The following is a 27,535-nucleotide window of genomic DNA, read 5'->3' as shown; positions in this document are numbered from 1 at the left end:
TCTTTGGTCCTAAAATATAGTCCAATACCAAGGGTAGGGGTGCAGAAATGGCACTAATTTGTTTATTCTGGCACCATATGTGGAATATTTTCCATTTGTGAAGGTAAGTATTGCATGTGGTTGTCCTTCTACTGTTTAGTAATATGTCTTTAACTTGTTCCGAACATGCCAGTTCATCATGATGGAACCATATAGGAGCCATACTCTGAGATGAAGTCTCTCCAGGTATGGGTGGTGAACTCGTCCAGCATCCTGTGATAGAAGGTTTGGCAGAGGTGGAAGGGTGTGTGATGCGTATACCATCATCTGCAATAGGTACGAGTACCAAGTCTGTCTGGGCCACATTGGGGTTATCAATATGTTTTTGGCCTCATTGGTACATATTTTGTGTATCACCCTTGATAACAGAGAGATCGGGGGAATGCGTATCACAAGGGTGCTGAGGAGGAAGGCATCCCTCAAGGATTGGGGCCCCAAACCTGCTCTTGAGCAGAATTGTGGGCATTTGTAGTTCTGGGATGTTGTGAAGAGGTCGATGGATGGGTGACCCCAGTGTTTGAAGAATATGTTTCTTCAACCACAGGACCACATTGTTTAGTTCCCATTCATGATCCTGGGAAAATTCTCTGCTCAGTGTATCTGCTGTAGTATTTTGACGACCTGGAAAGTATGAGGCTGAGATTCTGACATTGTGCCGGATGCACAATAGTTTCATACCTTCGGTGCATAGGGAGTGCGAATGGCCTCTCCCTGTCGGTTTATATAAAACATGCAGGCAATGTTGTCTGTCATTATCTGTATTGTGACAAAGTCAAGCTGGACAGCTGCAAAAGGGTCCTGGAAGGCTGATATGTTAGCCCTAGAATGTTAAAGGCCCTTTTTCCTACAAGCTGAGAAGGGGTTACCTCAGATCAATTAGGGACACCTGAATCCAATTAAGGGCTGCCTGAGGCCTTTAAAAACCCCTCCTCTGGGCAGAAAAAAGCGGGGAGAGAGAGAGAGACAAGCTATTGCCAGGCTAGTGTCAGCAGGGAAATAAGCTTCTCCAAGGTGACAGTTTGTGCTCCTTCCCATAGGGGAACAGCCAAACCTGAGTGCCTGCTATGGGAAGGACTGACAGCCCAGGGCAAGCAGCAGAACAACACCCTGCCCCAGCAAGGGGTCAGAGAAAGATATCCCCCTTTGTTTTTGTGTTTATAGGACTGTTTCCTTTTTGTTTCGTGAAGGATCGCCCCGTAGGCCAACCCTGGGACCTACCTTGAAAACACAGCCAAAGGAGCACAGAAGAGGGAAGGCAAACACTGCCCAGCATGGGACTGATTTACCCGAGACCCATCATCGCCAGAGTGGGAAGTGCCTTGGAGGTGCTTTGCCACAGTATATTCTCGTTCCTGATCAATGGCAAGAAATGCAAGCCTGCGTTGCGAACTGCATGCAATTGTAAGAGGTTTATGTGTTACAGAGTCTCGGAGGAAGACCACCTGCCCTGAATTGTGTGGTGTTGTAGATGGGCTCCCCAGCCTATCAAGGAGGCATTGGTTGTGATTATTATTGAAGGAGGAGTCTGGATAAAAGGGACTCCTGCGCACAAGTTGGTTTGCGTCCAGCCGTGTAGAGTCTGACTTTAATCGGCATTGCCAGGCGTCTGTTTAGGCTGTGTTTATGTGGTACATAGATGGTTCTTTGCCAGCCCTGAAGACAGCGCATGTGAAGATGCACATGTTGTACCAAGAATGTGGTTGCCACCATATGTCCTCATAGTTGGAGGCAGGTTCGGGCCAATATGTATGGACACTTCAGTGACGAAGAAATGAGGTTGGTTGGAGTGATGAACCTGTTTGTTGGTAACAATGCTCTGGCTTCCAGAGAGTCTACCTGGGCTTCAATGAAGTCTAACATCTGTATGGGGTTTAGAGTTGATTTTTGTATGCTTATCTGTAAACCCAGTCTCAGGAAGAGGTTGAGTGTCCTCTGAGTAATGTTAAGGGCGTCCAAGTGGGAGCTTTTAATAGATAATAGTCCAGATGGGAGAGTATTGTTACCTCTTGTTTGCGGAGATGTGCCACCGCGAGAATTTTGAAGAACACTCGCAGTGCTGTCAAGAGACTAGGCCCTGGTCTACACTACGAGTTTAGGTCGAATTTAGCAGCATTAGGTCGATTTAACCCTCCACCCGTCCACACGACCAAGCCTGTTTTGTCGACTTAAAGGGCTCTTAAAATTGATTTCTGAACTCCTCCCCGGTGGGGGGAGTAGCTCTAAAATCAACCTCGTGGGTTCGAATTTGGGGTAGTGTGGACACAATTCAATGGTGTTGGCCTCCGTGAGCTATCCCAGAGTGCTCCTTTGTGACCGCTCTGGAAAGCACTCTCAACTCAGATACACTGGCCAGGTAGACAGGAAAAGCCCCGGGAACTTTTGAATTTTATTTCCTGTTTGGCCAGTGTGGCAAGCTGATCAGCAAAGGTGACCATGCAGAGCTCATCAGCACAGCTGACCATGGAGTCCCTGAATCACAAAAGAGCTCCAGCATGAACTGAACAGGAGGTACTGAATCTGATCGCTGTATGGGGAGAAGAATCTGTGCAGGCAGAACTCCGTTCCAAAAGATGAAATGCCAATATATTTGCCAAAATCTCCAAGGGCATGATGGACAGAGGCTACAACAGGGACACACAGCAGTGCTGCGTGAAAGTTAAGGAGCTGAGGCAAGCCTACCGAAAAACAAAGGATGCAAACGGTCGCTCTGGATCAGAGCCCCATACATGCCGCTTCTATGATGAACTCCATGCAATTCTAGGGGGAGCCCCTACCACTTCTCCACCACTGTCTGTGGACTCCTGCAAGGGGGGAATCTCATGCAACAGGGATGAGGATTTTGTAGATGATGAGAAGGAGGAGGTTGAGGATAGCACACACCAGGCAAGCAGAGAATCCCTTCTTCCTGGCAGCCAGGAACTGTTCATCACCCTGGAGCCAATACCCTCCCAACCCTCCCAAGGTGGACTCCCAGACCATGAAGCCGGAGAAGGCACCTCTGGTGAGTGTATCTTTCTAAATATAATACAGGGTTTAAAAACAAGTGTGTTTAATGATTAGTTTGCCCTGAAGACTTGGGATGCATTTGCGGCCAGTATAGCTACTGGAAAAGTCTGTTAACATGTCTGGGAATGGAGCGGAAATCCTCCAGGGACATCTCCATGAAGCTCTTCTAGAGGTACTCTCTGTGTTAGCCTCAGGAGAGTGATATCATTCATGGTCACTGGTTGAAATACAGGAAATTTGTTTAAGGGGACATTCAGAGGTGCCCGTTCCTGCTGGGCTGTTTGCATTTGGCTGAAAAGAAATCATCCTTGCTGTTAGCCACGCGGTGGGGGGAGGCCCATTCATGCTGAGCTATTCGCGTTGGGCTGACAGGGATCTTCCCTGATACTAGCCATGCGGGGTGGTGGTGGTGTGTGAAGCGATCACCCCAGAGAATTGGAGGGTGGGGGTTGGGTTGTGCTGCACATTTACCCTAAAACCACAGCCCCTCCTTTTAAATGGCCAACTCAACAGGTTTTGCTTGGTATGGGAAAGGAGGGCACTGCTGTTTGAAACCGTTCCCACATGTTAAGAAGGGTGAAAAAGTCAAAACCCTTTGCCTTACCATGGCTGCCTGCAAGCCGAATTCTGTTGCCCAGCCGAGCATGTGTGATGTCTCACACCAAACCGGCAAGCACTCAATACAAGAGGCAAAATGTGACCTTGTACCAAAAGCACATGTGCTATGTAATATGAATTGCTTGATTAAGTGTGAAATAGTCTTTCCTTTGTTCTCTAAAATGTATCTTTTTAAATACTACTCTCCCTTTTTTTCCTCCCACAGCTGAAAATGTTTCTATGCTCCCCCTATCATCTCCGTCCCAGAGGCTAGCGCAGATTAGAAGGTGAAAAAAATGCACTTGCGATGAAAAATTCTCAGAGCTCATGTGGTCCTCCCGCACTGACAGAGCTCAGCAGAATGCGTGGAGGCAAACAATGGCAGAGTCCAGGAAAGCATTAAATGAACGCAATGAGAGGAGGCAGAAACGTGATGAAAGGAGGCAGGATGCAATGCTGAGTCTAATGGGGGAGCAAACTGACATGCTTAGGCGTCTGGTGGAGCTGCAGGAAAGGCAGCAGGAGCACAGACTGCCACTGCAGACCCTGTATAACTGCCTGCCCTCCTCCCCAAGTTCCATATCCTCCTCACCCAGACGCCCAAGAACGCTGGGGGGGAGGCTACAGGCACCCAGCCACTCTACCCCAGAGGATTGCCCAAGCAACAGAAGGCTGGCATTCAATAAGTTTTGAACTGTAGTGTGGCCTTGTCCTTCCCGCCTCCCCTCATCCACCACCCCACCTGGTGCTTTCCTCCTCACCCACCCCTCCCGGGCTACCTTGCAAGTTTTTCCCCTATTTGTGTGATGAATTAATAAAGAATGCATGATTTTGAAACAATAATGACTTTATTGCCTCTGAAAGAGGTGATTGAAGGAGGGAGGTTGGTTGGCTTACAGGGAAGTAAAGTCACCCAAGGGGGCGGGTTTTCATCACAGAGAAACAAACAGAACTGTCACACCGTAGCCTGGCCAGTCATGAAACTGGTTTCCAAAGCTTCTCTGAGGCGCAGGGGACCCAGCTCTTCTAATCACCTTGGTGTCTGGCTGCAAGTAATCGGCTGCCAGGCGATTTGCCTCAACCTTCCACCCCACCATAAACGTCTCCCCCTTACTCTCACAGATATTGTGGAGCACACAGCAAGCAGCAATAACAATGGGAATATTGGTTTCGCTGAGGTCGAACCTAGTCAGTAAACTGCGCCAGCGAGCTTTTAACGTCCAAATGCACATTCTAACACCATTCTGCATTTGCTCAGCCTATAGTTGAACTGCTCCTTACTACTGTCCAACGTGCCTGTGTATGGCTTCATGAGCCATGGCATTAAGGGGTAGGCTGGGTCCCCAAGGATAACTATAAGCATTTCAACATCCCCAACGGTTATTTTCTGGTCTGGGAATAAAGGCCCTTGCTACAGCTGTTCATACATACCGGAGTTTCTGAAGATTCAAGCATCATGCACCTTTCCCGGCCATCCCACATTGATGTCGGTGAAATGTCCTTTGTGATCCACCAGTGCTTGCAGCACCATTGAAAAGTACCCCTTGTGGTTTACGTACTGGCTGCCAAGGTGGTCCAGCCCCAAGATAGGGATATGCGTTCCATCTATCGCCCCACCACAGTTTGGAAATGTGCAGGTCATAGTGCATGGCTTTGCTGCAGTGGGGTTCCCTGAGTCACTACCCTTGATAGCAGCAGCTCAGTGATTGCGTTGGCTACTTGGATCACAGCCCCCACAGTAGATTTACCCACTCCAAATTGATTCCCGACTGACCAGTAGCTGTCTGGCGTTGCAAGCTTCCAGAGGGCTATCGCCACTCACTTCTCAACTGTGAGGGCTGCTCTCATCTTGGTATTCTTGTGCTTCAGGGCAGGGGAAAGCAAGTCACAAAGTTCTATGAAAGTGCCCTTACACATGCGAAAGTTTCACAGCCACTGGGAAACATCCCAGACCCGCAACACTATGCAGTCCCACCAGTCTGTGCTTGGTTTCAGAGTAGCAGCCGTGTCTCTAAGGTGCCACAAGTACTCCTTTTCTTTTTGCAGTCTGTGCTTGTTTCCCGGGCCCAGAATCAGCGTTCCACAGCATGAACCTGCCCCATTACCACCATGATGTCCAAATTGCCAGGGCCCATGCTTTGAGAGAAGTCTGTGTCCATGTCCTCATCACTATTGTGTTCGCGCTGTTGTCGCCTCCTCGCCTGCTTTTGCAGGTTCTGCACATACTGCAGGATAATGCGCGAGGTGTTTTCAATGCTCACAACAGCAGCAGTGAGCTGAGGGGGCTCCATGCTTGCCGTGGTATGGTGTCTGCAGGAGAGCAGAGTTGCAGTAGAAGTGGTGGATGACGACGGATGCCACAAGAATAGATATTTATACAGAACGACAAGAGGATCTGCAAGGTGGATTCATGGCACCAGGAGAGCATAGTTGCAGCGAAAGCGGTGGATGATGATGACAGTTAGCAGTCCTACTGCACTATCTGCTGTCAGCAGTATGGTGTCTGCATGGAAAAAAGGCACAAAACGATTGTCTGTCATTGCTTTCATGGAGGGAGGGGCAACTGACAACATGTGACAATGTTTTTGCCCCATCAGGCATTGGGAGCTCAACCCAGAATTCCAATGGGCAGCGGAGACCGCGGGAACTGTGGGATAGCTACCCACAGTGCAACGCTCCAAAAGTCGACGCTAGTCACGGTAGCGAGGACGCACTCCACCGACTTAATGCGCTTAGTGTGGACATACGCAATCAACTGTATAAAATGGATTTCTAAAAATCAACTTCTATAAGATTGACCTAATTCCGTAGTGTAGACATACCCTGAGAGGCAGAACTTTGTATTGGTATTGTTCTGTTCCCAGAGTAAACCTGAGAAACCTCTTGTGAGTGGGGTATATGGTAACATGGAAATAGGGGTCTTGGAGGTTGAGGGCTGAAAACCAGTCTCCCTGTTCCCGTGCTGGTATTATTGTTGCTAGTGTGACCATCTGGAACCGTTGGAGCTTTACAAATCTGTTGAGTTTTCTGAGGTCTATAGTAGTCCTCCATCCTCTGTTCTTCTTCTGGGTTAAGAAGTACTGGGAATAAAAGCCCTTCCCTCAGTGTTGAGATGGTACTGGTTCTATGGTGTCCAGATGTAATAGGTGGTTTACTTCCTGCCGTAGAAGTTGTTTGTGAGAGGGGTCCCTAAAGAGGGACTGGGGAGGGATGGAGATTAACTGTATCACATAGCCTTATGGATTATTTCTAGGACCCATTTGTCTGTGGTGATGGAAGTCCATGCCAAAGAGAAAGGGGTCAAATGGTGGCCAAAATGGGGGATGGACAATGACGTCAGCACTGGCGGGTGGAGGAGGTTGCTCGGACTCTCAACCAAACTCTCAAAATTGTTGTAAAGCAGAGGATGGTTGAGAAGCAGATGATTGAGGTGGATGTGGTCGACACCTCAAAGATCTCTGCCTCTGTTGCTGTGTCTTGTAGTGTATCTGTTGTTGAGTGTCTGGGGCATATCATGCATAGGCACTGACTCTGTGGGTGCTCCGGGGCTGGAGCACCCATGGGGAAAAATTGGTGGGTGCTCTGCACCACTGGCAGCTCCCACCCCATCCCAGTTCAACTCTGCTCTGCCTTCCCCTGAGCGCGCTGCTGCTCTGCTTCTCCCACTAGCTCCCAGCGCTTGCCATGCGAAACAGCTGTTTTGCGGCGGCAAGCGCTGGGAGGGAGGTGGGAGAAGGGGGAACGCAGTGCACTCCGGGAAGAGGTGGGGCCGGGGCGGGGATTTGGGGAAGGGGTCCAATAGGAGCAGGGAGGGGGCGGAGTTGGGGAGGGGACTTTGGGGAAGGGTTTGGGATGGGGGCAGGGCAGGGCAGAGGCAGAGCCAGGAGCAAGCACCCACCGGCACCTGCAAAAGTTGGCACCTATGATATCATGTGCTCTGGTAGGGATAATATCTACCCTTTTTTCTGTTCATTGCAGGTGTGTATATCCCCAATATGCAGAGAGATGCCCGAGAGTCCTTCAGGGTGTGGAGGGCTTCATCTCTCTTCGAGGCAAACAGTTTCTGGCCATCAAAGGGGCGGTCCTCCACTGTGGACTGTACTTCTTGGGCAAACAGGACAGGTGAAGCCACGATGCTCGGCACATAACAATGACTGTGGTCGCAGATCATGCCACTGCATCTGCCACATCTAGGGATGCCTACAGGACGGTTCTGGCCAGAAGCTGACCCTTAGTTAAAAAGGATTTGATTTGGTCCCTTTTCTCTTCTGGGATCTCATTAATAAATTCTGCAAGTTTGGAGTAGTTTACATGGTTGTCCTTTACCATTAATGCTGAGTAACTGGCAATTCGAAATTGCAGGGTTGCTGATGAGTAGGCCTTGTGGCCAAAAAGGTCTAGTTGTTTCCACTCCTTGTCATATGGGGTGAATCTATAATGTTATTGCTGCTTGAGTGGTTGACAACTGGAGAGTTTGGTGCTGGGTGGGAAAATAAAATGTCCATCCCTTTTGAGGGGACAAAATACTTTTTATCAGCTCTCTTGCAGGTAGGCAGCATTGTTGCCGGGGCGTGTCATATGGTTTTGGCTAGTTCCATGAGCGCATCGTTTATTGGAAGTGCTATTTTTGAAGCCAACAAGGTTTGCAGAATGTCTAGCAACTTATGTTGGGACTCTGGGACCTCCTCTAGAGGGATCTCTAGGCCATCTGCAACTCTCCTGAAGGGTTCTTGAAAGTGTTTGAAATCGTCCGCACCTGTGGGTGGTGGAGCATTATGGCCTCGACTGGGGAAGAGGAGGAAATACCGGCAGGTGGTGTCCTGTCCTGTCCTGTTCCAGGGCTTCCTCTTGTTCCTCAAAGCTTTCCCTCAATGGGCTCTAATGATGCACCCACAGAGGATGGTGGAGGAGAACTAATCCTTTCCCTGTAGGGGCTTGGGATATTGCCTCCTGTATGCAGCCCAGGGGTCCCAATAAGGCCAGGGTGTTGGGAACGGCCCAGGTGGAGGGATCCACAGGTGTCCATACCAGGTCTGGATGTCAGGTCTGGGATGAGGTCTCGGCCATACAGGTGACCCTATTGCGGTAGGTTGGACAGGAGAGGAGTGGTGCGATGAGAAAACACCCTGCTGCTCATTATCCTCCTCCTCGCAGGAAAATGGAGGGGCCAGTGGTGAAGCAGCTTGGCCTGCCTGGGATCGTGCATACCGAGGATATGTCAATGCCAAAGAGGCAGGGATTCAGGTGCTGATGATATAAGGAAGTCCTTGTGTTGCAGAAAATGGCATGCTGCTGATAGTTTTGGCACTGAAGTGTTCAGTTCCGACAGTGCTGTTGCAGCTGCAGACGCTGGACACCTGTGTGCTCTGCGTTGTCGGAACAGGTGGTGGTGCCCGGGGGAGAGTCTCAGTGCTGCGTCTTTTGGCAGTTCCATTGATACCGCAACGGAGGAGATGAGCTTTTGTTTGCCTCTTGACTCAGAGTCTGCAGGCTTGGATTTGTCAGATGTCACAGCACGGGCAGTACCAGAGGATTCTGGTGCTTCATAAGTACTCAGCTGTGGTGCAGTCAGTACTGAGGATAAAGAATGAGCCAGAGACTGCTTCTTTTTCAGTGGCACTTTCCAAGGAGAAGTTGCTGCTCTTTTCCTTGTTACTCTTTTTGAGGAATGAGCCTTCCTCTGAGAGGAGGGTGAAGTCTCTGGAGAATTCTGTCCAGAGAGCGTCTGCTGGCTGGGATCAGATGCCGGGCGCAGAATCTTTGCCATAAGGATAAGTTTTAGATGCAGGTCTCTGTCCTTCCTGGTGAGCCTTTACATTGCTGTAGTGAGAACACTTTTGTGGGATGTGTGTCTCACCTAAGCATCGCACACATAGAAAGTGACCGTCCAATACTGGGATTGGTTCCTGGCAAGAAAAGCAGCACTTGAAGCCCGGTGAATCAAAAATGGTTTGAACTATGACAGTTGAGCCCTCCGTGTGAGCACAAACTATGGTAAGGGTAAGAAATACATGAAATTTTTTTCGAGAAATATAATGGAGGAAGAAAAAGGGTAAGTATAGAATCATAGAAGACCAGGGTTGGAAGAGACCTCAGGAGACCATCCAGCTTCAAGCAGGATCAACACCAACGAAATCATCACAGCCAGGGCTTTATCAAACTGGGCCTTAAAAACCTCTAAGGATAGAGATTCCACTACCGCCCTAGGTAACGCATTCCAGTGCTTCACCACCCTCCTAGTGAAACAGTGTTTCCTAATATCCAACCTAGACCTCCCCCACTGCAACTTGAGATTATTGCTCCTTGTTCTGTCATCTGCCACCACTGAGAACAGCCGAGCTCCATCCTCTTTGGAACCCCCTTCAGGTAATTGAAGGCTGCTATCAAATCCCCCCCTAACTCTTCTCTTTCGCAGATTAAACAAGTCCAGTTCCCTCAGCCTCTCCTCGTAAGACATGTGCCCCAGCCTCCTGATCATTTTCGTTGCCCTCCGCTGGACTCTCTCCAATTTGTCCACATCCTTTCTGTAGTGGGGGACCCAAAACTGGACGCAATACTCCAGATGTGGCCTCACCAGTGCCGAATAGAGGGGAATAATCACTTCCCTTGATCTGCTGGCAATGCTAACTAGTAAACAAACAATTGCTCTAACTATTCTACACAGTAAATAAAGATATCAGCTATCACACTGCTGGGAGATTCATCTCAGGCCGATGATAGTTGAGAAAGAACTGAGGGGGGTCGGGTCATGGCTCTTCCCTGACCCCTCTCTAGTTTATCAACATCCTTCTTGAATTAAGGGCACCAGAATTGGACACAGTATTCCAGCAGCAGTTGCACCAGTGCCACAAACAGATAAAATAGCCTTTCTACTTCTACTTGAGATTCCTGTTTATGCATTGCAGGATCCCATGTGCTTTTTTGGCCACTGCATCACATTGGGAGCTCATGTTCAGCTGATTATCCACCACAACTTTCAAATCTTTTTCAGAGTCACTATTTCCCAGGATGGAGTCCTGCATCCTACAAGTATGGCCTGCATTCTTTGTTCTTATATATGTATATACATTTACATTTAGCTATATTAAAATGCATGTTTGCTTGCACCCAGTTTACAAAGAGATCCAGATCAATCTGAATCAATGACCCATAACTCTTTATTATTTACCACTCCTCCAAGATTTGTGTCATCTGCAACTTTATAATTGATTTTATGTTTTCTTCCAGGTCATTGATAAAAATGTTACATAGGATAGGGCCAAGAACTGACCCCTGTGGGGCTCCACCGGAAAAACATCTGATAATTTCCCCTTTACAATTACATTTTGAGACCTATCAGCTAAAGTTTTCTAAACAAAATGTCACGTGCTACCAAGTCAAAAGCCTTATAGAAATCTAAGTATATTACATGCACACGATTGCCTTTATCAACCAAACTTGTAATTTCATTAAAAAAAAACCCGCAAGTTTGACAGGATCTGTCATCTATAAACCCATGTTGATTTGGGTTAATTACATTACCCTCCTTTAATTTTTTATTAATCGAGTCCCATATTAGCCACTCCATTATCTTGCCCAGGATTGATGTCAGGCTGACAGGACTATAATTTCCCAGGTCATCCTGTTTATCCTTTTTAAAAACTTCACACACTAGCTTCCTTCCAGTCTTCTTGAACTTCCCTGGTGCTCCAAGACTGGTTGAAAAGAATCATTAATGGCCCAGCATGCTCCTCAGCCAGCTTTTTTAAAACTCGTGGATGCAAATTATCTGGACCTGCTGATCTTAAAACGCCTAACTTTAGTTGCTTCTGAGAGATACAGGCAAGTCGCATCATATGCGCATTTAACTTATGCGAATTCAACGTGCTTGGCAAAAAAAAAAGAAAAAAAAAGAAAAAGAATGATTCCGCCCACCATTCCACTCAATGAGCATATGCTCCAGAGCGAGCGTGAGATGGGAGACGTGAATCTGCTGTTCCCTCTTTTGGTCTCAGTTCCCGCATGCCTCTCTCAGCAGTGGAGTACAGGAGTAGACGGGAGAGCACTCAGGAGTCGATTTATCACGTCTAGACTAGATGCAATAAATCGATCCCCACTGGATCGATCACTGCCCACTGATCCGGTGGGTAGTGTAGACATAGTGTGAGCATCTTGCCGCGCTGAGTGGATTCTAGTGCAAGGGTTGGCAACCTTTGAGAAGTGGCATGCCAAGTCTTCATTAATTTAAGGTTTGGTGTGCCAATAATACATTTTACATTTACCTGGGCTGGTGGCCAGAACCCCAGACTGGCAGTGGGCTGAGCGGCGCCGGCAGCCAGGACTGCTCAGACCATTGCTGGCCCTGAGTTCCATTCATCCAGGCTGGCAGCGGGCTGAGCAGGGCTGGCAGCCGGGACCCTCCGCTACCGGTCTGGGGTTCTGTCTGCTGGCCCCTGCCAGCCGGGGTCCCGGCCGCTGGCCCGCTCAGCCCACTGCCAGCCCGGGGTTCCGTTCATCCAGGCTGGCAGCAGGCTGAGCGGGGCCGGCAGCCAGGACCCTGGCTGGCAGCAGAGTGCCGCCAAAGATCAGCTTGCGTGCCACCTTTGGCATGTGTGCTGCAGGTTGCCGACCCCTGCTGTACAGGGTTGTACAGTATACACAAAACCATGTACAGTATACTGTACTGTACTTTATGGGCGATTTAAGGGATTTTCAAGGGTAATTTTGACTATAGGCGATTTTCGCCTCTGGCGCTGACTTTAGAACCTAACCCCCGCGTAAGATGCGACTCGCCTGTACTAGTGGAATGGAAAGAGTGTTATCACCATGTGATGAGACTATATAATCTGTTTTTCCCCAAATACACAACAGAAATATTTATTGCACATTTCTATATTTTTGCATCATTATTGATAATTCTACCATTTCCATCTAGTAAGGTAACAATATAATTCATTGTCAGGATCTTTTTGTTCCTAATATATTTTAAAAACTCCTTCTCATTGTCCTTAACTCTGCTGGCCATAGATTTCAACTTGTGTCTCTTTGTTTCCCCTTATCAATGTTCTACAATTGCTAGCATATAATTTATATTCATTTCTATCAACTTCCCCTTTCTTCCATTTGTTATATATTCTATTTTAATTTTTTATAGCTACCTTCACTTCCCGTCTAAACCATAACCAGCAAAGCCTTCTTCCTCAGTTGTGGGATTGTGACTTTTTAGGCATCTAGTAAGGAGTTCTTAAATAACAGAGATATCTAGGGATTTAAACAAGGGTGGAGTAATGAGCTGGGAGGAAAAGGAAAACTTTCTTTCATTCAGCAGAAAAGTACATTGCTGAGAGAGTATCTAACAGCAACTCTGATTGGCTGAGAACCTGCACATCTGGTGGTATCAATGCAGAAACACAAATGTATGAAGAGGTCACCTGCAGTAATATGATCTGGTTAATCTTCTGCTCCCTAGTGTGCAGGTCCATTTGGTGGTATAAGATGGATGTGTCTCCCCCAAACTGAGCACTCAGGCTCCCAATCAGGGAACTGGAGGGGGCCTCATCAGTCGCAGGTTCTTCTTCCACCTTCTCCCCTTCCTCCTTAGGTGGTACAGCCTGAGGCTGAAACTCAACAATCTCCTTCCGAATCTGAATATCCAAAAACACAGCAGGTCATAGAATCATAGAATCATAGAATATCAGGGTTGGAAGGGACCCCAGAAGGTCATCTAGTCCAACCCCCTGCTCAAAGCAGGACCAATTCCCAGTTAAATCATCCCAGCCAGGGCTTTGTCAAGCCTGAAGTCAAGTCGATCAACTATATACATTATCTCAGAATCATTTGCGTAGAAAAGGCCCCTTAGTCCTTCCATTTATAGCTAATAGGATTCCAAAAAGTAATCAGTTCAAGAGGTCCAATTCTACAATTAACCCCTAGTTCTAGGATGTAGACAAAATGCTTAAAATTGAATATATTTTTGTACTAAAATAACCAATGCCATTTGTTTTAGTTTCTTCTTTAAGTTTTATCTGGGATACTAATGGAGCTTAGAAACAAACGCCTACCTGTTTAAGCATAGCTAAGACGTTCTTGAAGAAGGCCTGGAGTTAACATCTCTTCCTACTTTTTTGGGGAATTGGGAGGAGTGAGATTGTACCTTAAAATCAGCTGACTCGAACTTCTTTAACTGCAGGACCCTTTCCAAAGCTTCCAACTCTTCTTTACTACGTTCTTTCATTGGGTAATTTTTCACCTCATAGGCTGCATGGAAGCACTTGTAAAATGAGATAAAAAGACTAGAATAAAATTTCCCCAGTTAAAACAGCATTCAGTTCAGCTGTACTCCAAGTTGGTAAACAGTTACAGTGACTCGGCTTTATTGCTATGAATAACACCGAGGAGTAATCATGAGCAATATAAAATATTGGAGGGTCTTTAGAAGTTAAAAAAAATTGATTTAAAATGTCTTCAAAAAAAAAAATATAAACCCCCTCAAGAACCTGACCCTGTGCTCCTTACTCAGGGAGTTTTACTGGAATTAGAGTGCAGGATTGAGGCTTAGGTTTGCCCTATCCTCGGGATCTTCTGAGATCTTCCATTTATTTGTCCAGTCATTGTCCTTCTGTTTAATTTATAGGCTCAGCTGGGGTGGGATTTGCCTTTCTTTGTGTTTCTAGTAGTACTTAACAAATAATACAAATATAATAGCAGTTAGCCTTGGTAAATGCTAATCTACTTCAGAAGCTCCTTGTTCTAGCAAGCTGCACAAAGGAATTCTGTAACTAAGTGGAATTTCAGGGTTGCTTGTTTGCAAATCAACACCCAATGCTCCTCCAACTCAGAGCTGTGCAGTTCTGCAACCTCTGGGGGGAAAATATCTAAGGGTTTCTATGGAGAGCTGGGTAAAATTTTTCACATGAATAGTTATTCACTGAAAAATGCAGTTTTGGTTGACTCAAAATTATTTGGAAATTGTACCTGATCATTTTAGTTGAAAAAAAGTTTTTCAGAGCAACCTTTAGAAAAAATGAGTGAATAGATTAGTTGATTCATATAATACAAATTAAAAACAGAACAAGGAGCAAAAGTAAATGTTTCTGTATATGAATAGATGAAATACTATATTCTAGCACATTATTAGAACTGTATAACTAGATTCAATTTGAATCCACATCTCCTGCCTCATAGATGTGTAATCACTAGACTATACAGTCATTCTCAGGCCAAATGAATATTTAAACAATTATACAAAGTGGAACAGGTTCAACAGGAGAGACTGAGAGCAACCCACCCCAGTATAACCCACTCACCTGGCGGGAGGGAGCTCCAAGTTAAAGTTCCTGCTACAGAATGGGGATTCAAACCTGGGTCTCCCACATCCCAGGCAGGTGCTCTAGCTACTAGGCTAAAGATTAAAAGGGGGAAATGTATGCATACATGTTATCTGAAGCTGGCTCAGAACAGACTTTGTTGACAAATTCTAAACATTTTCAAAACAGAGTATTTTTCTTTGATTTTTTGGTTTTCTGGCTGAACTGAAAATATTCACCCAGCTCTGGTTGTATGTGTTTTGGGAAGCAGCAAGTTCTTTCCCATATGCTCTGCAAGCCCAAATTGTGGTAAGCTTCCTGCATACTTAACCTCAATACCTTTATGAGTCCCAAACTACAGGGGAAAGGTATGAAATAAAGTGACAGTAGAAGTTACCTTAATTGCACGACCTTTTATGGACATGGAGTCCCAGCATTCCTTTTTGATGACGTCACGCAGATAGCACTTGGCTAGATTCTCCATCTCAATCTCCTTCCTTATCTTTTGGGATTTTTTTCGGGGGCGGGGAGGGGGAGCAGAGGGAGAAAGAAGGATGGGATGCAAAATAAAGCAATTTTCAATGGGTCCCTCAAGTAAACACCACAGACGTTCTGCATTACTAGTACTCAGCACTAAAAACACTGTAGCACTCTGCATCTTCAAAGCACACCACAAATATTAAACTAACATTTCAAGGAAGAAAAAGGCAGAGAGGTTAAGTGATGTGCCCAAGGTCACTGTGGGAATGTCAGGGATTAGAACTCAGCAGTTCTTGGCACAGACCATATTCTCTACACAAATTTGGTTTTTAACTGCAAGATAGGTTAAATAACCAACCTGATCCGTTCATTTCAAGATCTTTCATAATGCTAATTTATTTATTTATTTATTTATTTACAGTTGGGCAATCACATTTATGCTGCTACTTAATTTAACACCTTACAAACTTTGCTGCTTGGATTTGCTCCTTTCGTGCTCTCTCTCCTTTCCTCCTACCTAATTCTCTCTCCCTTCCATTCCTATCATTTAAAACATTTTCATGCCATACTACCATACCTTGGCCACTTCTTGTTCACTCTCCACCTGCAGCCTTTCCTGTTCTTCGATGTCCAGGTTGAATTCCTGCTGATCCAGTCTCTCAATATCAGGCGCCTGTTCATTTTCATACATCATTTCCTGAATCTGAATTTTATTTAAAACGTACAAGGAGCAAAAGTGAATTCATCTGAATATGAATAGAAGGAATACTATTTTCTAGCACATTATTAGACTGTGTATCAGATAAGAGCTGTTCTATAAATTATTAAACTTTTAACTACTCTCATGTAGATTTCACAATCTCAGCTGAAGAGGGTTATATATACATGGGGGTTTATATATACATAAATATTTTTCTTCCTCTTTCTTTATGCTGGTTTAGAGGTGACATTTGAAAATAAGTGTCTGAGTTCCTTTTCAGCATGATTATTTATTGTACAGCACACTCAGTATTCTGGCTATAAGCTTAAAAGAAATAGCTTATTTGCATTTTTGTATGGTTGTCTTAATTCATGTAACTTGAATACCTTTCATAACATGAGTATGAGTTTGCCAACTTTCTAAAGAGGGAGATGCTTTGTTTTTAGTACAGTGAAAATCACTTATATAAATGTTAATAATAATAAATATCTATTTCTTCTATTTGACAGCAGGCATTTTTAAAGAGACATTGTCAAAGGTGACAGACCCAAAATTTAACCTATCCTAAAAGTGAAACTCTCTTCTGCAAATCTTGATCCTGAATTATCAATATTATTATCTACATTTTACATGCAGGGAGCTAAGCCACAGGTGTGTAGTGACTTCCCCACGATCACAGGATAGGTCAGTGGCAGAGCTAGGAACAAAAGCCTGGATTTCCCATTTCCCAGTCCAGAGCTTATTGAATCATTGAATCACAAGGCCTGTAAAATTTAATTAAATACTACTGACTGTGACCCAAATTCAGCAATGCACTTTAGGTCATGCTTAACTTTAAGCACCTGCTTAAATCCATCCATTTCAGCAAAGCACTTAGGCATTGATGCAGTGAAGCATCCCTATTCAGAAAAGGCATTTAAATATGTACTTAGTGTTAGCATGTATTTAAGTCCCAGTGAACTCAAAGTTATGCTTTAAGTTAACTTAAAGTTAAGCATGTGCTCAAGTGTTTTCCTGAATCAGGCCTTTAGGGTATGTCTACACTTTGAGCTTGGGGTGAGATTCCCAGCTCAAGGACAAATACTCCCACTCATCCAGCTAGCATGTTAAAAACAGAGTGTAGCCATGGCAGTGCAAGTGTTAGGAAGGACTAGCCACCCCGAGTATGTGGCTAGGGTCTCGGGTGGGTAAGTACTCAGGGCAGCTACCTCTTCCCGCTGCTTGTACTGCCATGGCTACATTCTACTTTTAGCATGCTACCTTGATCAGAACTAGCATATGTATGTCTCCTCAACCTGGGACTCTCACTCCTAGCTTGAAGTGCAGACATCATATACTCTTAGTTTCATTACAGTTAGGAACCTGCTTAGACTCTTTGCTGAATCAGGGCCTATGATGTTGAACAACCCACAGCCAAAACAATTCAGGGTGATTGTTTCGGGATCAAGTTTGCAAGGTGCTGAGTTTCCAGTGTCTTTGACTCCCATGTACATCAATAGGAGTTGAGAGCACAGAACACTTCAGAGGAGGCAGGCATCAACTTGCCAGATGGGGCCTTTGTTTGCAGGATTCATTTCTATTTTAGTATCCTAACTCTTCACAGCCTGAGAAGTCAGGCAGAGCAGAGGGGCAGTGACATGTACACTAGTGAACCAAACTAAAGGCCAGCTAGTAAGGCTCTGCCTTACAGACAGCAACATGGAGGGGACAGCAGCCTCTGCATGTGGGTGGTGAGAGGACATGCAGGGGCCAGTATACTAGGGGACGTAATCTACACAAGATATAGGGCTGACACAAATTACTCCCCTTTTGAAGTAAAAGGGGAACTCAAGTCTGGTTCCTGGTATGTTCCTAGTGCAGTGCACCTATGTGCTATGCCTTGCTCAGGGCTTGTGGCAAATGGAGCCTAGACCTGGTCGGTATTATTAAAGCATCCATGGAAGCAAACTAAAAGTGGCAGGTGGAACCAATTTCCCTGGAAGCAACTTGTGAACAGTCTCAAACACTCACAGTTTTACGGAGCTTTTTAATTCCTTTTTTCAGTTCTTTCCTCTTATCAGCAAACTTCTTGATCTCTTCTTTGATGGCCTGGGTGCAATAAATATATGATTGAAGGAAAAAAGTAGATGAGGAGAACAAGAAAAGAAAAGAAATGACTAAACTTTGGATACAAACATTTTACACATTTAAAACCTGGAATTAAGGAGCGGATAGACAACAGCAAAAGATTCATTAAACTGTGCACCATGTATAATCTGTGCATTGAGGGACACTTTTCCCACATCATAGAAAACACAAACTAACATGGAAGTCAAATGATGAAATGACTGAGAAACAACTGGATCACATTGCCGTCAGCAGACCACAGAGAAGATCGCTGCTAGATATTCAATCTTTTACAAGTGCTGATGTAAGAAGTTACCACTACGTTCTCATCGGAACAGTTAGCCTGTCTTTTTAGCTTTATTCCAAGAAGAAAAGAGAGATGGTATTTGATGTGAAGAAGATGTTTGACCCAGAAATCAGGAAGGTTTTTAAAATCCAGCTCATAACGGGATTTCAGGAGTGATGGTTAATGAATGATGATATACAGGAACAATGGGCTCACTTCAAAGATGTTTTTTGGGAAGCTGCCACAACTTCATTCGGACCAAGAGGATCAAGGAAAGAAGAGTGAATACGATCAGGCACATGGAAACTGACTGAGGAAAGAAAAGCCTTAAAAAAGAGGAACGTACAGGCAACATGACAAGAAGAACAATGTACATTACAACAGGAATATGTGAAGAAAGATGAAGTAAAAAAGTCATGTTGGATAGATAAGAAAGAATAGCTTGATGAAAAAGCGAGAGAAGCTGAAGAAGCGTCAGTGAGCGATGATTAAGAAACTATTTCAGATGTGTAGGCTATTTGTCATCACGGTTACAGAGTCACAGTGGTATTATAAAATCAAAAGATGAAAGATTGTTAACAATGAAAGTAAAACAAAATAAATGATGGTGAGAACATTTTAATGAAATACTTAACCAGCCAGAGCCACCAGAACTAATTGATGAATGCAAAGAAGGTAAAGAATTAAATATGTCACTGCTAGAAATTTCAGAAGCAGAAATAAAAGAAGCAATTAGGCGGCTGAAAAATGGCAAAGCACCTGGTCAAGATAAGACAACCGCTGAAATGCTTAAAGCTAGGGAGGATGTGGTACTACATGAAATGCATAAACTTCCTAATACAGTTTGGGAGAAAATAATTCTATCCAGAGGATTGGAAGAAAGGTGTGATCTGTAAATTACCAACAAATGGTGTGCGATAATTGGTGAGGAATAACACTACTTTCAGTATGTGGGAAAGTGTTCTGCAGTGTACTATTGAACAGAATCAATATATAGATGAAAAATTGCAAAATGAGCAAGCAGGCTTCAAACCAAAAAGATCATGTATAGATCACCTCTCTATCCTGAGATGACTGATTGAGAAAGGGCTTGGTTACCAGAGAAGATTAGTCTTGAATTTTATAGATTTCACCAAAGCTTATGACTGCATTCACAGAGAGTCACTATGGAAGATCTTGAGACAATATCGGCTTCCTAGAAAGACAGTGTGACCACTCACAATGCTGTATGAAGATTCAAAACACTGTGTAAGGACTGAAGGTAGAGAGACCATTGGTTTGATATGGTCACTGAAGTACAGCAACATTGCATTTTATCACCTCTTCTTTTCTGCATTGTTATAGATTATGTAATAAAAATAGCAATATCAAAGGAAGATACAGGAGTTATGTGGAACAGAGTAAAACTTCAAGATCTAAACTTTGCAGATGACACTGTTCTGTTGGACACAGGTGACGGTGCCATGAAAAAAGACTACCATCAATGTCAAATGTGAGTCTGCCAAAGTAGGATTAAAAATCCGCCAGAAGAAAATTAAAGTCATGATCGCTGAATGAGGAGGCAGCAATGATGGTGGGTATGTGATTGATCGTGAAAAGTAAGACATGGTTAACAAGCATGTATATCTTGGAGGCACATTCAGTGCTGGTGGGCAACTCCATAAGGAGGTAGAAGCAAGAAGTGGAAAGGCAAGTGGAGCCTTTTCAAGATCGGCAAATATCTGGAAAAATAAGGAGATTCACACAAGAACCAAGATAAAATTATATGATGTCACTTGTGATACTTACATTGTTGTATGCTTCTGAAACTTGGCAAATGCTAGAAGCTCACAACAGGAAGCTTAATACATTCCATCAGAGATATCTGTGGAGAATACTTGGTGTCCACTGGCAGGATAAAATAATCAACACTGAAGTGTTACAAAGGACTGGTCAACAGACTGTAGAGAAACTGATTTGAGAAAGAAGACTGAAGTGGTTTGGAGATGTTGTAAAGATATCAAAAAAACTTATTCCTAGACAAGCCCTTGTCTGGATACTACCTGTTAGAAGATGGAAAAGAGGAAGACAACAGAAGACACGAGAAAACTATTGAAAAAGATGCCAATGCCATGGAAACAGATTATGATGCAGCAAGAAACAGAGAACTGACATACAGAGGTGAAAACATTGGGCTGCTTGAGGTGTCAGAAGGCATAGGAGCATCTTATCTGATCTAATAATCAAAGGTTTTAGAACCAAGTCCTTTTAGCGTAACCTAGCCTTGTACTAGTGGATTCGAAAGGGAAAAAAAAATTTCCTCTGGACTAATTAAAAGGTGAAGTGAATTAACAGATCATACCCATTCTGAAAGCTATGGTGGCCTGTTGGGTTCTAAGTTTTGCAGATTGATCACTTAGGGGAAATTTTACAATTCCTCTGCACCTCAGTGACTCTGGAATTTGCTCCCTCCTTCCTCTTCTTCAAAGTGGATTCGAAACTTTACACAGCCCAATTGCCATTAATGGCAACTGGATGGATGTGATCCTGATGCGAGATGGACTCCATAGTCTGAAAGCCCTCAGTCAGCCCTATGAGGAATGGTGCGCTTTCCTGAGATCACCCAGGAAGACAATGATATTCGTCAGGTTTCAGAGTAACAGCCGTGTTAGTCTGTATTCGCAAAAAGAAAAGGAGGACTTGTGGCACCTTAGAGACTAACCAATTTATTTGAGCATAAGCTTTCGTGCGCTACAGCTCACTTCATCGGATGCATACTGTGGAAAGTTTAGAAGATCTTATTATATACACACAAAGCATGAAAAAATACCTCCTCCCGCCCCACTCTCCTGCTGGTAATAGCTTATCTAAAGTGATCACTCTCCTTACAATGTGTATGATAATCAAGGTGGGCCATTTCCAACGCAAATCCAGGTTTTCTCACACACCCCCGCCCCCCCCCCCCCCCCACAAACTCACTCTCCTGCTGGTAATAGCTTATCCAAAGTGACCACTCTCCTTACATTGTCAGGCATTTCCTTTGTTTTCTCCCCACCCTTCACCTGAAAGCACAGATGATACATAGAGCTCTATCTTACATGAGGACCATTCACCAGCCACATATTTGTGTGTTTGAAAAATATATGTACTAACAATAAAATCAGCAGTTGCCAAGGTCACAAAGCTCTACATCTTCTTTCTTCCCTTCTTAGCCCTGCGAGGCATTTGTCTTTTTAAAATGTGGTCCTTTCTTTGCACAGGAGTCTTACTCCAACAATGGCTTGGAACAACTCCAGGGTCTTTCAGATTTACCTCACAATCCTAAGTATTGATTTAACAATGCAGTGAAATTTGGTATGATGGCTCATGGGAAGAAGGAAGCACATTTGCTTGGTTTCTGATGCTGATCCATTTGTGCAAGTTTCTGAGTTATATTTTTAGAAAATCTTTCTGGGCTTCAGGATAATCAGCCTGCTGCTCAATGGCTCCAGTTGTCGAAGAGTCTTATTTTTTTATTATTTTTATGGCAATAATGTGTAGACGCCCCATTGTGCTACCACTATTCAAACATATAACAAAGAAACAGTCCCTGCCCCAAAGAGTTTACAATCCTGGGCCAAGATTTTCAAAAACTGATTAGTGATTTTGGGTGCTCAACTTTCAACACCTTCACAGGGCCTGATTTCCAGAAAATGCTGAGTATCCACTCTGAAAATTAGGCCCCCAAGGCGAGGCATCCAAAATCACTCGTCATTTTTGAATATTTTGTCCCTGGTTGGTGCCTGTTCTGTAAAAATACCTTCTGTACTTTCTGGTTGAGCCAGGTCATTTCATCAGTACTGAGTATGTTCAGGTTGAGGTAGCTATCTTCATCCATCACTTCCACACTTGGTTTCTTCTGGAGCATTTCCTGACATTCAAATTTTAAGCCAGGCATTTACACAGATCTATTTCCAAAATGCCTAGTTCAGACAATACATATTCCACTCAATCCTTTATTCATACTTCACACTTTTTATAAAAACTGCCTCAAATATGAATATTCAGAGAAAACAAGAGAAAATTTAAGATAGCAGATTGAAAAATTCAGGTAAATTCTTAAGGAGTACTTCATCAGAAGATATATTACAATGTTCTTCTCATCTCCCTGGCAACTTCTGTGTTAGGGTCTGAACCTGCAAACCCTTGCTACCGTGCATATGTACTATAGTACAGATGACACCTGGAAAAACTGTTTTGCATCATCACAATAAAAAATAAGTCTGACGTTAATAAATTCAATTGTCTAGGGCAGATTTGAATAGATTTAGTGAAATCTGAGGACATGTGAACACCTTGGTCCCTAAAACTATTCTTATTTTCATGAGAATTCTATCCCAGAAGTAAAATAATTAAACAAAGACCACTTATTCTCAGGATTTTCCCCCTTTCGCCTAGAAACTCTCCTAGGGGAAGAGCACTGTCTCAGGATACGGTAAACTTTGTACATTTGTAATGGTGGATCAAATTTCGTCTCAAGAATTATCTCGATCTTTTCCCCCACCCCTTTAAAGATAATTTTTTTTTTCAAATTTTTAAAAAGTTTCAGACCTGAGACTCCATTTCCAAGGATGATTCCAGTAGGGACTCTGTTGCAATGTTCCACTCCTCCATGGACTTTAAAACAGCATTTTCATTGTAAATTGAGTTGTTCAGAAAGGCGAGAATGAGTCGCCAATCATCAGTAGCTTCCTTAATTTCATCTTCTCCAGTCCTACTGGGAAAAAGGAGGAACTGACATGTTTTTCTGTGTATTATGGAAAAGGCTGAAGAATTTAAAACCTTTTATTACAATATATTAAGCTGATTGAAATTTGGAGTTTCTGTCCCACAGGAAATTCCAGTACAGGCATTTCAGCGTTTTCACCCCGAAGTGGGACTAAAGGTCAAACTACTGAAATTTTTCACAGCATGAAAAATTCTGAAAAATTACGATTTGGAAACATCAAAACATTTCGTTTTGAAATTTTCAATCAAAATGAAATGTTTTAACAGTTCCAAATTGAAAAGTTTTGTTTCAAGCTGGGTCAACATTAATCCTTGCATTTGCCTCTGTGGTGCCTCATGGGAGTTGTAGTTCCAGGTGCCTCATAACTCCATTCCACACTATGTGCTCTGCTCCCCAGCTGGACTTCACCTCCCTTGATATACGGTGGTTTATCCCTGTGGCTGAGCCACTGCAGTGCTACATGGGACTTATGTGAATCCATATAAGTATGGATCCAGTGAGCCTCTTCCAAATGGCCTATTTGGGGCTGGCTGGCAGGGAGCCCACATGTATGGTATTCAGTGGCATAAAGAGATCCCTATGTGTCGCTACTATACCTGCCACTCTCTATGCAAGTCTTAAGTGCATCCATAAGGTGAACAGAGCATCTTCTCTGAGTTGCGTTGAATTTCAAGTTAAATCTTTAATCATAGAATCATAGAAATATAGGGCTGGAAAGGACCTTCAGAGAACATGTAGGCCAGCCCTCTGTGCTGAAGCAAGACCAAGTATACCTACACCATCCTGACAGGTGTTTAACCTGTTCTTAAAACCCTCCATTGATGGGGATTCTACAACCTCACTTGGAAGCCTATTTCAGTACTTAACCTTATCCTTATAGTTAGAAAGTTTTTCCTAATATCTACCCTAAATCTCACTTGCTGCAGATTAAGCCCATTTCTTCTTGTCCTAGCTTCAGTGGACACAGAGAACAATTGATCACCATCCTCTTTATAACAGCACTTTACATATTTGAAGACTGTTACCAGGTCACCCCTCTGTCGTCTTTTCTCAGGATTAAACATATCCAGTTTTATTAACCTTTCCACCTAGGTCAGGTTTTTTAAACTTTTTATCATTTTTTTGCTCTCCGTTGGACTTTCTATAATTTATCCACAGCTTTCTTAAAGTGTGGCACCCAAAACTGGACACAATTCTCCACCTGAGGCCTCACCAGCACTGAGTAGAGCGGGACAATTATTTCCCAGGTCTTTCATACAATACACCTGTTAATATGCCCCAGAATTATATTAACCTTTCTCACAATTGCATCACGCTGGACTCGTATTCAATTTGTGGTCCACTATAACCCTCAGATCCTTTTCAGCACTACTACCACCTAGCCAATTATTCCCTATTTTGTATTTATTCCTTTAATTTTTCCTTCTGAAGTGTAGTATTTTGTACTTGTCTTTACTGAATTTCATCTTGTTGATTTCAGATCAGTTCTCCAATTTATTTAGGCCATTTTGAATTCTAATCCTGTCCTCCAAAGTGCTTGCAGCTCCTCCCAGGTTGTTGTTATCTGCAAGTTTTATAAGCACACACCCCACTCCCTTATTCAAGACATTAATGAAAATGTTGACTAGTACGAGGCCCAGGACAGACCCCTGCGGGATATCACTAGATAAGTCTTCTCAGTTTGACAGCGAACTAGGCTTTAAGTTTCAGAGTAACAGCCGTGTTAGTCTGTATTCGCAAAAAGAAAAGGAGTACTAAGTGTGGTCTTTTAATCAGGCGTGTACCCACCTTATAGTAATTTCATCTAAAACTAGATTTCCCTAGTTTGTTTATGAGAATGTCATGTGGGACTATGTCAAATGTCTTACTATGAACATACAGCATAAATCTGCATATATCACATCTACAGCTATCCCCCTAGCGACTAGGCCAGTAACTTTTCCATTGTAACCTTTCAATGCTTCTGAATGCCTCCTTCTAAAGCTTAGTTACAACCACATATTATTGCAAACAGCTAAGTAAACACAATTATATCACAAATTCTCAAGCGGGGGGGATCAAGTTTTTTTTATAAGTTACAACTACTTTTCCTTTCTTTATAACTAGATGGAATGGGGATCCCAAAGCTTTTTTCTGTTGTGATATGGGGTCACACTATGGGAAAGGCCAAGGACCAATGAACTATATTATTCTGTCTTTAAACTTTTATTTGTTTTAAGGCTGATAAAGGGGTCAGATTTACAGCACCAGAGACGGAAGTTCTCAGGATGGATATGGCACAGTTAGATAGGATTCTCTAACAATATATTCAGGGCTGTACTAGTCAGAAATATTACGACAGTTCCTGCCCAGAGATCTTGTAGTCTAGACAACAGACAAAGTACAGACAATATGCAGTAGGGGATGCGAATGTCCAAGATGTAGAGGAACTGGTCACTATGTGTATGTACATAATCTTAATGATTTTATATTCTTAATGATCTGGTGGGACAACCTCTAGGGGTGAGAGGAAGGGAAGTCAATATCCAAAGCCCATTCAATCCAAAGCCTCTCTGGTGTGACTGACAAGTAGCAGCATCAATATGTTTCTGTGAAACAACAATATCTGTTTGCAGTTTCCACCATGGGAAAGAAACCACTTTTCTAATACTTACCCCAGAATAGCTTACAAATGGCCTAAAGCCAATAATTTCTTAAAAGGGGAAATTTTCCTTCATTTTTTCTTTTTAATTACTTTTATTCATCAAAGTCTGTCTTCCCTGAGTTTTTTATTTTAGCCTTAAGATGCTCTACATAACTAAGTCCTAAAGATAATCCTAAATTTGAACTGCAGCCATAGCTGGGCTGATCAGCTTAGTCAAGTGATTTCAGCTGATTAACTGCCCAGGTTTGGTAATCACAGATTGCTGCTGTTAGGTTGTATACTATCTGTCTGTACAGAAGACAATAAAACTAACTTCCACATAATACAACATATTGCCTAAAGCTTTTAACTGCATGCAGAAATTAGTGTGTTTGGGCACCAGTATTCATATTATCAATATAATCAGTTAAACTTATACATACTTCCATTTTAGGCATACAAGGGTACCATCATCCATGCCATTGACAAGCAGGAACTGGCCATCCAATGAAAATGCCAAGGATCCAATTCCCTGTCCTTGGTAAGAATGGCAATGCTCCCGAGCAACTGTTTCCTGAAAGAGTTACAGAAACAATATCAGGTCAGGAGCAAATATGTTTTTCTACAGGAATATGTCACTAAATTCTGTTAATAGGCTCCCTTGTTTAAAATGCTCCTTTGTATTAGGATAAAACTTTATCCAAAATGTCATTAAGGAGTATAAAAACTACTAGAATGTGTGGTTTTAAAAGGTGGGCCAAGTTTTGACTCAGGCCTTGGAATAAGTTCCTAGGACTGAACCATTAGGTTAATTTCTCAGATGTCTGTGATGCACAGCAAAATTATCTACTAGAAGATTTACTGTAGAAGAAAATAAGCGGCAAATGATCACACACACACACAACCTCTGAAAATAAAAGCATCCATCATAAAAATAAACATCAGACTAGTCAATTGTATAATACAATTTCCTTTTCTCTTCAAGTGTAGCAAGTCTTTTTCTGTAGCAATGTATATATTTGCTTTCATTACACTGATCCATGCAGTAACTCCCGACTGCTCTGATCAACATAGGTTTAATGAGACCTGTGCACTGATGCCTACCAAAGTAACAGCATCATGGATAAACAATACTCCATCCTTAGCCACTGATGCCAACAGCTGGCTGTTAGGTGACAAATGGAGGAACCCTGGTGCAAACTGGTGGCTTGGAATCCTCTTCTCTGATAAAGTAACTGACACATCTTTCCAGGTTTTCTATAAACCAAACAAAATACAAAACAGCAATTGAGATGATGGAAGTATCAACAGCTGGCCATATAAAACTGAGTGATAATGCTGGCAGGTACAAATAGCTTGTTGGATTATCTTTCACATATGTTGCTATTTATAAGAGTTATGGGCCTGGGGGTGGGTATATCATTGCTATGCTGATAATACGTTATCTCATCCTCTCTAGTTGCAGAAGGGGATATAGTAGATGTTTTAGGAGTTGCAATCAATGGAGGTGCCTAAGCTGGAGCCCCTCTGCTTAAAAGGGAAGAGCCTGCCAGCAAGGTTTTCTCCATGAGGATTTACTCTCCCACTTGGTCTGAAATAGCACAGATCTGTTGACCCTCAAGGCATATTAGATAAGAGTCCATCTCTTTCTGCAGGGTTTTGGGTT

At 43.4% G+C, this 27,535-nt stretch overlaps 1 protein-coding gene across 5 annotated transcripts in view; it reads right to left on the bottom strand.

Moving 5' to 3' along the window:
* The window catches only part of CFAP43 (cilia and flagella associated protein 43), a 101,154-nt gene that overhangs the window by 34,228 nt on the left and 39,391 nt on the right, over nt 1-27,535 (bottom strand). For 4 of the 5 annotated variants that reach the window (XM_073354443.1, XM_073354439.1, XM_073354441.1 and 1 more), the window contains 9 exons: nt 26,974-27,126; nt 26,313-26,443; nt 23,069-23,234; nt 22,278-22,388; nt 18,118-18,195; nt 15,985-16,110; nt 15,325-15,429; nt 13,775-13,891; nt 13,053-13,265 (listed from right to left, as the gene is read on the bottom strand). In XM_073354443.1, the coding sequence (XP_073210544.1) occupies nt 13,053-13,265; nt 13,775-13,891; nt 15,325-15,429; nt 15,985-16,110; nt 18,118-18,195; nt 22,278-22,388; nt 23,069-23,234; nt 26,313-26,443; nt 26,974-27,126 (1,200 nt within the window). The remainder of the gene's footprint in view (nt 1-13,052; nt 13,266-13,774; nt 13,892-15,324; nt 15,430-15,984; nt 16,111-18,117; nt 18,196-22,277; nt 22,389-23,068; nt 23,235-26,312; nt 26,444-26,973; nt 27,127-27,535) is intronic. The other variant, XM_073354440.1, reaches the window with a different exon arrangement.

The sequence above is a fragment of the Lepidochelys kempii genome, chromosome 7 (genome assembly GCF_965140265.1).
Source record: "Lepidochelys kempii isolate rLepKem1 chromosome 7, rLepKem1.hap2, whole genome shotgun sequence".
NCBI lineage: Eukaryota > Metazoa > Chordata > Testudines > Cheloniidae > Lepidochelys > Lepidochelys kempii.
The sequence above is the reverse complement of the archived record's forward strand: the minus strand, read 5'-3'. Positions and strand labels throughout refer to the sequence as shown.